Source organism: Thermobia domestica, chromosome 10 (genome assembly GCF_964235325.1).
Source record: "Thermobia domestica chromosome 10, izTheDome1.hap1.1, whole genome shotgun sequence".
Lineage (NCBI taxonomy): Eukaryota > Metazoa > Arthropoda > Insecta > Zygentoma > Lepismatidae > Thermobia > Thermobia domestica.
The window spans coordinates 11,437,837-11,452,834 of NC_137463.1; the positions used below are offsets into that span (position 1 = coordinate 11,437,837).

At 35.9% G+C, this 14,998-nt stretch overlaps 1 protein-coding gene across 7 annotated transcripts in view; it reads left to right on the forward strand.

The window, feature by feature from the left end:
* The window catches only part of cyc (basic helix-loop-helix ARNT-like protein cyc), a 323,518-nt gene extending 310,537 nt beyond the window's left edge, over positions 1-12,981 (forward strand). For all 7 annotated transcript variants that reach the window (XM_081727689.1, XM_081727685.1, XM_081727687.1 and 4 more), the window contains 3 exons: positions 2,461-2,657; positions 5,881-6,019; positions 12,071-12,981. In XM_081727689.1, coding sequence (XP_081583815.1) covers positions 2,461-2,657; positions 5,881-6,019; positions 12,071-12,258 — 524 coding nt within the window. In that variant the 3' untranslated portion in view covers positions 12,259-12,981. The remainder of the gene's footprint in view (positions 1-2,460; positions 2,658-5,880; positions 6,020-12,070) is intronic.
* Positions 12,982-14,998: the final 2,017 nt, after the last annotated feature.

Genomic DNA, 14,998 nt, shown 5'->3' on the forward strand with positions numbered 1-14,998 from the left:
TATATTTTTATTCTTCGTGATCAAAGCTCCAATGGAAGGTCGAAAGCAAGGAAGTGTAAGTTACTTTCAGGAGTCAGAATTTCCAGTGAGTTAAAGGGAGAAAATTTCCATTGAGTTAAAGGGAGAAAGTTTAAAGGGAGAAAATTACCAGTAAGTTAAAGGGAAAAATTTCCAGTGAGTTAAAGGGAGAAAGTTTAAAGGAAGAAAATTTCCAGTGAGTTAAAGGGAAAAAATTCGAGTGAGTTAAAGGGAGTAAGTTTAAAGGGAGAAATTTTAAAGGAAGAAAATTTCCAGTGAGTTAAAGGGAAAAAATTCGAGTGAGTTAAAGGGGGTAAGTTTAAAGGCAGACAATTTCCAGTGAGTTAAAGGGAGTAAGTTTAAAGGAAGAAAATTTCCAGTGAGTTAAAGGGAAAAATTCCAGTGAGTTAAAGGGAGTAAGTTTAAAGGCAGAAAATTTCCAGTGAGTTAAAGGAAAAAATTCCAGTGAGTTAAAGGGAGTAACTTTAAAGGCAGAAAATTTCCAGTGAGTTAAAGGAAAAAATTCCAGTGAGTTAAAGGGAGTAACTTTAAAGGCAGAAAATTTCCAGTGAGTTAAAGGGAAAAATCCAGTGAGTTAAAGGGAGTAAGTTTAAAGGAAGAAAATTTCCAGTGAGTTAAAGGGAAAAAATTCCAGTGAGTTAAAGGGAGTAAGTTTAAAGGGAGAAATTTTAAAGGAAGAAAATTTCCAGTGAGTTAAAGGGAAAAATTCCAGTGAGTTAAAGGGAGTAAGTTTAAAGGCAGAAAATTTCCAGTGAGTTAAAGGAAAAAAATTCCAGTGAGTTAAAGGGAGTAACTTTAAAGGCAGAAAATTTCCAGTGAGTTAAAGGGAAAAAATCCAGTGAGTTAAAGGGAGTAAGTTTAAAGGAAGAAAATTTCCAGTGAGTTAAAGGGAAAAAATTCCAGTGAGTTAAAGGGAGTAAGTTTAAAGGGAGAAATTTTAAAGGAAAAAAAATCCAGTGAGTTAACGGGAAAAAATTCCAGTGAGTTAAAGGGAGTAAGTTTAAAGGCAGAAAATTTCCAGTGAGTTAAAGGGAGAAAGTAAATAAATATATACAATGATTTTCCTCAAAATGTACTAATGTTCAAAATAGAAAAAAATAACAATAAACACATATACATCAATTCGTCCTCAACGTCTTTGGGGAGAAGGAAAATTAAAAATCATATTCCCAGATATAGTTATGTTCAGTCAGTTTTATTACTAGTCTCGTGATACTTCTGCAAAATTTTTCAAAATCAAATATTGTGCAATTGTCTTCTTGTACACCTCAATTATAGGTTGGTGGGCAACATGGACATTTTAAAACTTCTTTCCCCCTTGAGGGAGCTGTTTTATACTTTGATAAGTATAAAACTGCATCTAAATATTCTATCCTTGGTCTTCCTCTTCCTGGTTTTCCTTCTGCTTTTCCCTTTATTAGCACGGTGATCCAATCAAAGTGCCGAATAAGATGGCCAAGCGTGCTGTTTCTTCTTTTTCCTAATTATCTTCATGATCTGTCGTCCTTCATTAGCTTCCTTTATTATGTCTTCATTCCTTTTCCTTTCGGTATATAATATGCGCAGCATTCTGCGCCAACACCACATTTCAAATGCTTCCAGCTTGGATATTTCAGCTTTTCTCAATGTCCACGTCTCTGATCCGTAAAGCGTGACGCTCACGTGTGCAATTGTATATACCATAAAATCATAAGAAACGAAAAGTGCCAGTATTAGTATTTACAGATGACTTTTAATATTATTCTAGTGTTTCTACATGGAAATATTTTACGATTTGCAAATAAACAAACAAAAATTCAAGACTTGTTGCTTTGAAAAATAAGTCTCTGATAAAGATACTTCTAATAAGTCACTGATTTCGCAACCAGTGATAAGCTGTTGATTTGGCACTTGCATATATTTTCTGTAATGATCTTATAGAAGTGTAATTGTATCCGCATAATTAATGGGTTCACAAAACCGACACAAATATTTAGGGGTGCTCTTATGTTCGAGTAACCACGTTATGTCAACGCATGTTTCTTGTTTTGGGTCAATAGATTCAATATATTTAATCAAAAATTTTCTTGTACGCCTTATATCTGCAGAACTACATATAGTGTACCCAAACCAAAACTATCACTTAATTTAGTATGATAGTATGATGTGCTTATTCCGTTATATATATATATATATATATATATATATATATATATATATATATATATATATTTGATCATTCCTAAGATTCTTGTTGTACTTTATTTAATTTTTATGCGTTCTGAAGAAAATTTAAGATCAAAATGTCAATTAAAACAAATCCAGATACTTGAAAACAAATTTAAATTATTTATTATTATTATTATTATTATTATTATTATTATTATTATTATTATTATTATTATTATTATTATTATTATTATTATTATTTTAATGTAACAGCTAACGGTATGCTTGGTGGTCGAGAGATGCAGCGATTGATCAGCTCTCACGTAGAAGCGAGTAAAATCGGCCAACAAATAGCGGATGAAGTTCTGGATGCTCAAAGACGTGGTGATTCTTCGACAGGGAGTAGCCCGTCGCCAGGGCTTGAGACGATTCTTGGAGCTGCAGGCGAAGCGCCGGTCGTGAACAGTCTGGTAAGCATTTGTGGTTCTCTTGTAAAGGCTTTTGCAATTATCTCCTACTACCAACCTTTACGTTGTGTGTTTAAATGTAGAAATTTATTTTCTCTGTAGTATCGACTTCTTGTAATGATGTCTTATAAAGGAGCTCAATACGAGTTACAATTTGAAGAAGATAATTCTATTTACTCTGTATATTATGTTAAAAGGATATACTTGAAATTAAAATGCGATAATTCCGAAAATTCGAATATACGAGGGTCATTTCAAAAGTCTTGCACACAGCGCATGCGCGCCCGTTTGAGTGGTATGACAAAGTTCAATTTTATGTCAGTTGTGAGTCAGAGTTTGGGTTTGATGGTTGTGTCTGTGTTTGCTGGTTCGCGTGGCTGTGTTGTGAGAAATTCAATGTTAAAATGGAAGGTGAACCCGCCTCAGGTCGGATTATACATAGTGACCAGCGTTCCTATATCAAAATCGAAACTCTACGTGGAAAGAATCTAACTGAAATTTACAATGCTCTGCGAGAGGTTTGTGGAAATAGTGTAGTGGATCGTAGCACTGTATCACAGTGGTCAGATCGTTACCGTGAAGATCTTGTAAGCACTGCGGACAACACAAGAAGTGGAAGACCGTCAACTGCAACAGACCTCTGACATTATTGTGGGAATGACATTTTCAGAGAAGGATCGACGAAAAACATGTGAGGAAATTGCATATGAGGCTAGAATGTCTGTCACTTCAGTTTACAGAATCATTACTGAAAAGTTAAAAGATCAGAAAAATCGCTGTTAGATGGGTTCCGCATGATTTGAGTGAAGAGCAGAAAGCATGTCTCAAAAGAATTGCGAATGTAGATGGGAAATATTTTCCTCCCATCATATAGTCCTGATTTGAACCCACCAAACTTTGATTTTTTTCCCCCAAATTGAAGAAACCACTCCGTGGAAAGCGTTTCGATACAATCGACAAAGCTTCCAGCGAGGTGACCCGAGGGATCAGACAACTCAACAATGAAGATGCCCTATCCGGTATATAGAATTGACCAAACTGTTGGGAAGCTATCATTAGCAAGAATGGAGATTATATTGAAGGCCTGTAAAGGTATTTTGTACAATAAATTATTTACTTCCATAATATATTTCAGTGTGCAGTGAAATGATCCCTGTACTAATATTTATATAGTAACTAGCACTATAATTAACATTCGTTAATTCACATATGGTATAAGAGATGATGGTAGGGTATGCTCTTTATATGTTTTGAAAGTTGGGAAGTTGTACAAACTTTATAACCTTATTAGCTCAAATAGAATGTGCATGTAGCAATCATTGCTCTTGTAAATTAAAACGCTTTAATTCATATTTATAAAGTTCTTTACAGTATAGTGATGTCCCACTCTTTATCCAAATTCTGTTTATCCGTGTTGAGTTCAAGATTGTAATTATTTGTGCGCAGGTTATCCGGTTTGCGGATTATTTGTGCATCATCATCATCGTAAGTATTCTGCCATTATTGGCAGGACAATTACTGCAACTGAGAAGCTTCCATGTTCCACGGTGTTCCTCTAACCTATTCGTCTTCACGTACTATTTTTCTGTTTCGATATCGTCCATTAATGGTAGCTCCTTCACCCCATCCCTCTTTTTGTTGCTACTATATCCTCTAGCACGTCCCTCATGATACAGTTCCTTCTTATCCTTCTCTTCCGAAACTATATTTTGACCTGGACTATCTTTTTGCTGTCAGCAAACGAGGGAAACATAGAATGGTGGTTTCCCGTTGCCTTCCACTCCACATCATCCCAGCCGTTGAAGTCACTCTGACCACGCCTGGAACTCATGTCCAAGTTAACGTACCAATCACTATGATATCCGCCAACTTGGCTACTGGAGAACTGCTGCCTTCTCACAAAACACTCTGTGTCTGGCCACTCCATTTAGACCAATTCGGCAGGGTAGTGGTGAACTACCGCCGACACAGCTCTAAATTTCATTGTAGCACGCAATCCTCCCCACCCGACACGTAAGTATCTTCCTAAAGGTGGTGTTTATCGGGAAGATGATTTGTGCAGGGCATTTATAATAATAATAATAATAATAATAATAATAATAATAATAATAATAATAATAATAATAATAATAATAATAATAATAATAATAATAATAATAATAATAATACTGTGGAAGTGTTTGAAATATTGATACAAGAAATTGAACTGAAGCATTGCTGTTGTGGAAAATCCCGTTATGGTAAAATCTAAAATAAAGTTATCAATAACTGAAAGTTGGTTGATCTCGATATTGCTTGAACATTTAACAAGCTAAACAAGGATGAATTGGTGCAAATTAATGCTGCATACTTTGATGACGGAAAATCAAAACTATTGTCTGAAGTGGTCACAGATATATGAATACGTGGGTATGAAAGCAAGCAGTAATTGACCCCGGGTTCATGAAGTAGGTCCCAGGCCGCAAATGCCCGACGCTTACGGAGTGTGGAAAAGAAGATGGTACTTTTTCTCAAGATCAGGTCTGTTGAAACCAAAAAATCAGAGATTGTTCTTTGGTGCACAATTTTTCTTCCTCAGGTTTCCAGTTATGATACAAACGACATCCAAAGGGAGGGCTTCATATAACGCTGCTTCACCACGTTAACTTACATGCGGATGCATGGAGAGTTGACTTCTTCGCTGAAAAAAAAAATCCTCCTTATTCGCTGGACTTGGCGTCATGTCACTATTTTCTGCTCCATCACTCAATAGGATCAAGTTTGATGAAAAGGAGGAAGCGGTACAAAATTTTGGTTGAGAAATTGGTGTGTATTTTCAGAAGACTTTTCTTTGAACGCCTGTAAAGTTTCGTGAGATTCGAACTATTTTATCACCCTAAAAATTTTGGCGTAACTTTCGTATCAATGAGAGGCCAATCATCTACTTCCGAAACCCTAAATCTCACCATAGAATGGGCCTATAGACGTTCTCCAAGGAATTGTGACAGGCCTTAAGTTTACACGCGTCATCTTCGTCGGTTGAAATTCCTCCATTAACAAGGTAAAGGGAGGAGTCTTCACATTTAATGAAGATATTATATAAACCGAGATACGTTTAAAAACTACAAGTTTAAGACAGATGATTGGTATACTAATAAATTATAGATGTAATTTTCCCATATAATAAAAAAAATTATAATAATTCCGTTTTCTGGATGACCTTAATTTTTCTTTTATTTTTTTATAGTCACAGATCTCAACAACAAACACGATGGATGGTCAGCACGGTGGAGGCATTGTTCAACGACCTAACCACAACAACAACATGACAAATTTTAACAATATCAGGAACAATGCTCAGCTCTCGAACGCTGTTAACGACGGAGGTAAGAGCGTTAGTTAATTTATTTAGAGTAAGCTTACGTTGGGTAATGAAAACCTTTTTAAATACGATTGGGCAGACTGAAAGTAAAGTAGGTCAGAATTCTTTCCCTGAATACAAACATTCATAAGGCATAAAATATGACAACAAATACTTTTTATCTTGAATTGCATGTAACATATTCAAGTTTTTGTGTACACAATTAATAAATTTCCACGTATGATCCTTTAGTTGCCCGAAGGATATCCAGGCGATATTCAAATTCCACCCATGTGTTGATCAACATTACGGAGGGATGGATGTTACGGTCGAAATCCTGCAATGTCGTTAACTGGTGTTTGGTAAACTTGGTCCTTGACATAACTCCAAAGAAAGAAATTCAGTGGTGTTATGTCCGGTGATCGCGGACAGTAGCGTACGTAGGAATTTATTTCGTGAGAGGTCCAAACTCAATATGAGGGTATTTTATATTAAAATTCCTAAAATTGCCCCTAAAATTAGCTAAATTTACACAAAAGTTGAAATTTCGGGAAGGAGCGATCCGGGGGGCCCTGCGTACGTCCCTGATCGCGGAGGCCAGTTTATTGGATCGATCATCATGCCCGATTTATCTTCCCGAAAATGTATCCAAATAGGCACGGATATCTAACACCCAATGAGGTGGCGCACCATTTTGTTGAAAAATTTAGTTCGGAATGTCCCGAATCTGTGGCATAGCAAATAACTGCAACATATCAAGATAGGTGTTGGCTGTGATCGTATTTTCACTGATGAAAAAAGAGAGCCTATGATTTTATTGTGCATAAGACCGTATCACACGATCAGCTTAGGGTTGTCTCTGACGGTCTCAAACACAGCGTTAGGATTTTCGGACCCTGAGATCATAGCATTGTGTCGGTTGACAACACCGTTCAAGTGAAATATGGCCTCATCTGAGAAAAGGACACGTTTCAGATAGTCAACACCTTCCTCAATCTCAGACAGCATGACAATAGCAAAGTCATATCGAGCACTGTAATCCGTTGGTTGTAGGGGCTGCACAATCTGGACTTCGTATGCATGGAAAAGAAGATGTTTATGTAGGGTGCGGTGCACTGATGTCTTAAGAATCTGTAACTCACTTGAGGCTCTGCGGACTGTCTTCTTGGGACTTCTCGCGAAGGCGTCTCTCACTGTCTGAATTGTCTGCGCACTAGGTCTATGCCTGTCTGTTCTAGGGAGATCACTGACGCTGCCTGTTTTCTTAAACTTAGCACACTTCATCTTGATGCTTTTAACATCTGGTGGCTGTCTATGGTATGCCGCCTGGAATTGTGTCTGGATTGTTTTGGGTGACTGTGTCTCGTAATACCAGAGGACATATTAGGCTTTCTCCTGGTTTGAGTACACATTTCTGCAAATGGTGTCTAATTCTGCTGTTGTTATGCCACTGGGTCCTGTAACAAACAAAATAACAGTACGTATGTATACAAAAAACTTGAAAATCTTACTTAGAATTCAAGATAAAAAGTATTTGTCTGTATGCCATATTTTTTATGCCTTATGAATGTTTGTAAACAGGGAAAGAGTTCTGGACATCCGGTATAAAGCTGGATTTTGGAGAAAATGGTTAATGACAATCATGATTAGATTGGATGAACACTTGCAGATATTTTGTTTCTGGTACGCTGAATCTTCGATTACTTTAAGGCATGAAATTAGTCAGTTACTGGAGCCTAGACATTCGTAATGAAGACTAGAGTCTCTGTGTGTGCAGAAATACTATTCAGTGTTTCGTTCCGTTATTAAATACGAGAACTGTAAGGCAGGGTTACAAAGGTAGTGAGAAGATTGGTAAGAAAACTGCTTTACGACAGACGACGGCGACGGCGACGGCGACGACGACGACAACTACTACTACTACTACTAATAATAATAATAATAATAATATTAATAATAATAATAAAAGCTGTAAGCTGTGTGTTTAAGGGAACATATCTTTCAGTCAGTCTTATATATATGCAGTCTTGCTCAAAAAAATCTTGGCCACCCATCTTGATGTAGAAGGCGATATTTTGACAAAACTACGTAGGAAATTGTAATACTTGTGTTCTAAATAAAGATTCAATTGACTAAAGAAAGTCATCGACATTTGTTCGATTTCATTCTAACTGTGGGTAAGAGTGCAGGACTTTTCTTGAACAAAACCGAACATGAATGTCCATGTAGGACAAGATGGGACAATCGCCTCCCACCCTTAAAACTCCAAAACATTTTACTTAGAAAAAAAGTAAGAAAAATACGTCAGTACGTGAATAACAAATCAAGTTTATATGTAAAATCAGCATTACTTTGGACTGCCTCTATCTCAGGAGATGAAAAATAACACGAAACTTTGAAACATTACGGTGTACGTTATTATTATTATTATTATTATTATTATTATTATTATTATTATTATTATTATTATTATTATTATTATTATTATTATTATTATTTATTTATTTATTTATTTATTTATTTGTTTGTTTATTTGTATTTCATAAATGTTTGTACGTTTGTGTGTTTTAACAAGGAGTTTTATTGTACTTATCCCATAACAGTTTGTAATTTTTTGGAGGTAATAATTCAAGTATTTATTTAAAAAGTCTGAAAAATAGCTACTTCTGCGCCGTGCTGTAGAATTATATTTGATTTTGAGGAACTACAAAGGGGAGACGCTACTTTTGCCAATACCTTATTTCATAGAACTGATTATATAAACATGTATATACAGTAGACTCACGAATATCTGGCCTAATATGGCGGAAAGGCAGGCCGGATAGGCCGGAGTTCTGTGAATTTATTTCTTTATGAACATTAAGCATACCCCAAGATCAATTTACGAATACGTATTGTACAGTTATAATCAGGAACAGCGGCAAGCGTATTGTATTGAATTCCGTTACAGACTGAGGAAACAATAAACAAAGAGCAGAACGCTGCTCTTTTTCTGTCATAACTTGTATTTTGCACACGACACGTAGGAGGATCGTAGCAGACGCCCGCTTCCAATGCCTTGGCAATGTTGCCAATGCAACGTCTTGTCTTCCTCATTTAATGACGATAAAAGAAAAGTAGGCTGAATAGTCGCGAGCTGAATACTCGGGAGCGTGTATATATCGGTTTATATATCAGCGATATAGACGCCCAATATATTCTGGGGCTGAGAAGTAAAGTAGTATAAGTCATAAAATATTAATTTCACAGGAGAAGCGAAAAAGTATTTTGAAGACAAATATTTTGTTGAATTACGTCGATTGTTTATAGACGGAAATTTTTTTCACTTCCTGCGTTCCAGTTGTCCACATCTCAAAATATTCCTAGTGTCCCTCGTACTAATATAAGTAAGAAAAAAATATGATAACTTAGTTTCGGCCAAAAAATGACTTGGCATAGTTTACCTCTCAGCCCCAAATATAATAGAGTCAAATATAAGTTGAGTATTCATGGGAGCATTTATTAGGCATTTATTGATACACTTATCAAAAAGCAGCACATTCAACATGAGCATGATGTCTACTTCCAGCACCCGTACCACATAACCAAAACAGTTTTGGGAACCTATTATTGATAGCTTCTTTTAAACTACGCGTCATTAGGAAGTATATCATAACTTGTCCTGAATACCTTTACCTCTTCTGCCGAGACGAATTTGCACTCCACTCTTTCTGCTGATTAATTACTATTTTTCAAATGCATAAATTGAACAGGCGTGCATGTTGTTTTGGCAGAAGAGGTAGAGATATTCAGGACAAGGTATGATATATTTCCTAATATCGTTAGTGCGAACATTAGAGAGCTCCTTTCGTAATTGCATGGTTAGCGTACGCGGGAGACCCGGTTCGATTCCTGGCGGGAGCTCATGTGGTTCGGATCCCACATTAAGCTGTAGGTCCATGTCTCATACAATCTCAGTGCTGAAAGAAATTCTAAACCTGAAATCAACCAATTCTTTGGTATTCATCAATATGTATATTTGATTGCCAGGATTTTCAGTGGTTATCTCTATCATCATCAGTGGTGACTTTTCTTAAAACAGGTGCGATTTCAATCTTAGTTTGAGAAGTTTATTGGTAAAGTATAGAGGTACTAGCCGGTAACCTCCTTAAATACCATAAAACATAATTAATTTAATGGATAATTCGTATCAATGCAGCAATATTAACTACCAGAATGTTTAAAACAACATTATATACTCCATTTGAATGTTCTAAATAACATGCTTAATTCCACTTCAAATTACTTGAAACATTATCAAAATGGTATAGATGGACAGCATGGGGCCTTTCTGATGGAATGATGGTAATAAAAATCATTGATGGGAATAATTATTCAATTCTATTTAATGACTAATTTCCCGGGAAAATAGCGTGTAGAAATATATGGCGCGTTTAGTGTACAAGGGAATCAAATCCATTTTTTTGGTACATATCTCACGCTCTTTTCAGATCTTAACAATAACTCTTATATTGTAATATACTGTGCTAATTTTTTCATATATAAGCGCACCATACCATAGGAGTCGCAGTGACTCATGGTAAAACGTTCACCTCAGGTACGTGGAATCGCTGGTTCGATCCCGGCTCGCGCCAAGTAGACTTTGTGGTGAAGAAACACTGTGTACGTAGTTTTTCTCAGTGTTCTCCTGTTTCCTCCCACTTTCTTCATTCCACCATAACATACATTCTCATCACCATCTTCTTTAGCTTATACGGCATAACATGCGACGTAAAACTGAGCGTATACCATACAAACTTTATGTCAATTGGATAGCCATCTGAAGAAAAACATATTGTTCCCGCAGGTCTAGTGGCTAGTAGACGTGCCTTTGGTGAATGGGGTCCCGGGTTTGATTCTCGGTGGGAGAGCGTTGAAATTTGAACGCATTCCAGTAGTTTCCGTTTCACCTTAAAATGTAGGTCCACGTCTAATAGAATCTTGGTGTTGAAATGGACGCTAAATACCACCCTAATCGGAAACAAACGGCGGTGTGTTTCCTACATATCCACCAATTTAAAATCATGTGCTCTGTTGGATTAGATCCTAGTTTAGCGTCCTTCTCAGCAACAAGGCTATATGAAACGTAGAGCTACAGCTTAACGTGGGATCTGAACCACATGAGCTCACGCCGGGTCTCCTCAACGCTAAAGGCGCGTACGCTAACCATATACAGTGGACTCTTTTTAATTCGAAGTCCAAGGGGACAAGAAAAACTTCGAATTATCCAAAATTCGAATTATCCAACAACATTCATTTTCACATATATAAACAACAAACAAACCAAAGTACTGTGCATCAAAAACATATTCATATGGTGTAGACTTTACCTTTAAAGCAGCTTATTTGCGTGATAGAATACCGCAAACTAACAAACGGCATTGACTCCACATAATTCAAACTACGTGCACAATGGAAAGTATATTTACGTACAACACTACAACATACATTGAATAGCCCAAACAATTAAACACGAGTAACAATTTGAATGTTCTGTTCTCACTTTTAAGAAGTCGTAAACCTCATTTGCTTAAATTTGATTGTTTTTGTATGGTCAATAAATCTTGAATTTCATGTATTGCGTGGAATACGATATTAATAACATTTGGTTGACTTTATCAACAATTCATCTTAAATTTTCAACCAATTCTGAAACAAGATGAGATTGCCACACGTTCTCTATCTTTACTTCTTCCCCAACTCACCTTCATCTTTATCATTACACAGATTTTCTATTTATCTTTTGTATTACTCTTCCCAATGGATGCATCTGGATGACTGAAAACACGTTAAAACTTTATTTCTCTGTTTACATATGTCCAACATTAAAAATTTTCAACTGTATTTACTTCGAATTATCCAAAACATAGGTTCAAAAGTTCGATTTATCCAATATTTCCAATTATCCAAGTTCGAATTAACGAGACTCCACTGTAGTTCTGGTCGGATTTGTGCCACTAGTTTAGCTTAGTTATGTTATTCAATCTCATATGTTACGTATTGTTGTTGTGAACTTACGTTTTCTGTTCTATTCCAGGGCCTCGACCAGATGACGAAATGATCAGTATGATCAGTGGTGCCGCGTTGCCTGAGTCGCCCAATCAAAACGTCTCCAACGACGGAAATGACGAAGCGGCCATGGCAGTGATCATGAGTTTGTTGGAGGCGGATGCGGGTTTAGGGGGACCAGTGGACTTTTCTGGACTCCCATGGCCATTACCGTGATCAGCTTTGATATAGTACAAAAGAACCAAGTGCGGTGTTGTATGTGACAGACAGTTTTCGAAAAAAGTTTTTTTTTTATTTGTTATTTGCTGTTGTGATATTGTTTATGGCAAACAGACGCCTGTATTTGAAAAAATAAACTTCAAAGAAGAGAGAAAAAACTGAAAAAAGCCCAGAAACTTGGATGGCTCATCTCTCTTGTAGTGATAACGTTTATTCCTTCTGGTCGGGATAGTACAAAAGATTTTGCGTGATTTTCTTCCTTTTGCAAAGTGAACATAGAAGAATTTTACATTTTCATTAACACTGTGAAATGCTCATTTAATTTAATTTAATTCATTTTATTTACATAGTGCTGCAAGTGTATGTTTTTTTCTTTCTTTGGAAACGTGGTCAGTATGAACAAACACAGCAAACCACCACAAAGACAACCACATAGTGCGTGTTGCACAAAACATTTTCCCTAGTGAATTTATACTTCGTTTTCGTAAAAAGAAAAAAGTGCTGATTTCGAGTGATAAAGCGAAAGAATAAACTTGAAGCGAAGAACAGTTTGTTCCTAGTGCCTGTATATATATATTATATATAATATATAAATATGTATAGTGAACTGTAAAATGCTGTAAAGAGTGTTTGAAGTGAGCAACTTCGAAAGAAAGATTTAGACAGAGGCATTATTGTTGAACTGATTAAGAAAAAATAAAAATATTTTTGTTATATTGACGATGAAAGATTTAATTTTGTATATTTAAGGAAAGAAACACTGTAGGATAAATTAGTTATTAGGTAAACAAAGTTGAATGGCGAAGTAACCCTATCTTGTAAAGAATCAGATGGAGATGAATGTTTATCGTTGATAATAGTAGTGTTTCTATGACGTATATTATTATTATTATTATTATTATTATTATTATTGTCCTGGAGTACACTATAAGGAAAATCAAAGGTAGCAACCAGGATCTAGAGCTGAATGGTATTCACCAGGTTAAAGCATATGCTGATTATGTAAATTTAATTTAATAGGGGATAACAGGAGAACAATAGAAAGAAACGCGACGCTTGCAGGGACATGGGTTTAGAAGTAAAGGCAGAGAAAACTAAATACATGGAAGTTCGTCGGGATCATAATACAGCAAATTATGGATGCCATAAAATATCAAATAATAGTTTTGATAAAGTGGAAACTTTCAAATGTCTAGGATCAATATTAACAGACGAAAACCATATTTACGAAGGAATTAAATGTCGACTAAAAGCAGGAAATTCGTGTTATTATTCAGTTCAAAATCTTTTGTCGTCACGAATTCTGTCGAGGAATTTAAAGCTTAAAATATAAATATTTGTACTAAGCTTTGCCTGTTGTTCTGTATGGTTGTGAAACATGGTCGCTTACTCTGAGGGAAGAACGCAAAATGGAACTACTTGAGAATAAGATCCTAAGACGAATGTTCGGACCCAAGAGAAACGGAAATGGGGAATGACAGAAACTTCATAACGAAGAACTACATAATTGATAGCGTTTACCAAACATTGTTAGGGTCATCAAGTCTAGGCGGTTCAGGTAAGCAGGTCAAGCAGGTTATGTTGGCAGAATGGAAGGAAGTAGGAACACTTTCAAAGTTTTAACTGAGAGGCCAATCGGAGAACCACCATTAGGAAGACCTAGGTACAGATGGGAGCACAATATTAAGATGGATCTCGCAGAAATAGTAGTGCAAAATAGAAACTGGATCCAGTTGGCTAAGGACAGAAGTCAATAGAGAGCTTTTGTGAACGCGGATTCCATAGGCCATAGAGTTAGTTAGTTAGCTTATTATTATTATTATTATTATTATTATTATTATTATTATTATTATTATTATTATTATTATTATTATTATTATTATTATTATTATTATTATTATTATAGTAAAATAACAATGGTACTATGTTTTGAATATAATGTCGTCCTCTGCTTCGGTGAGTGGAAGCATTCTGAAGGTCCAACTTTGTACACATATTGCGCAGTAAATATATTGCATCCAATGTTCTCTTTTAGTTCATGAATTGTTCGTGGCTTGACGGCATGATGTAAACCTACAATAATAATAATAATAATAATAATAATCTAGTGGAGAAAAATCACAGATCTTGGTGGCCTCTTTACATAACCATTTATCGACAGAACTCGTCCGGGTAACTTTTTGTGCAATAAATCAAGTGTCTGGTGAGCTATGTGGCAAGTTGTACCGTCTTTCCATGGTAATTGTTACAGATTACTGCACCCAGCAATCACAGTTTAATCTCACCAATGTAGTCAGTGCAGTGTTGTCAAAACACTATTTCAAATCCTTTATAGATAAGGACGGACTTCCCTCAACACTTATTACTACTATTGATACTAAATGAGCAGCTAGGCAGTAGAAACAAAGTCCTCTTCATCTCATCTCGCCATTGCAGAGCGAGAAAACAAGTTGGTAATCTTGCTAGGAAGGGAAGCTTTTTTACAAATACACTATCGTGTAAAATCTAGTTTTTTTCCCCAATTCGCTTGGACTTAATGTTGAGAAGTCATTGCTGTTTCTTTTAGCCACTACCAACCCTGCTACCAACAAATATCGTTTCTAGTTTTTGTATTAGAGGAAGTATTGCTTATTATTTGTGTGCTAAAGGCTTGAATTTGCTCATATATTTTAAATTCAGCATTTGGAAATAAGAACTAGTTCGTTATAAATTTTCATGATCTTTTTATTTAAGAGTC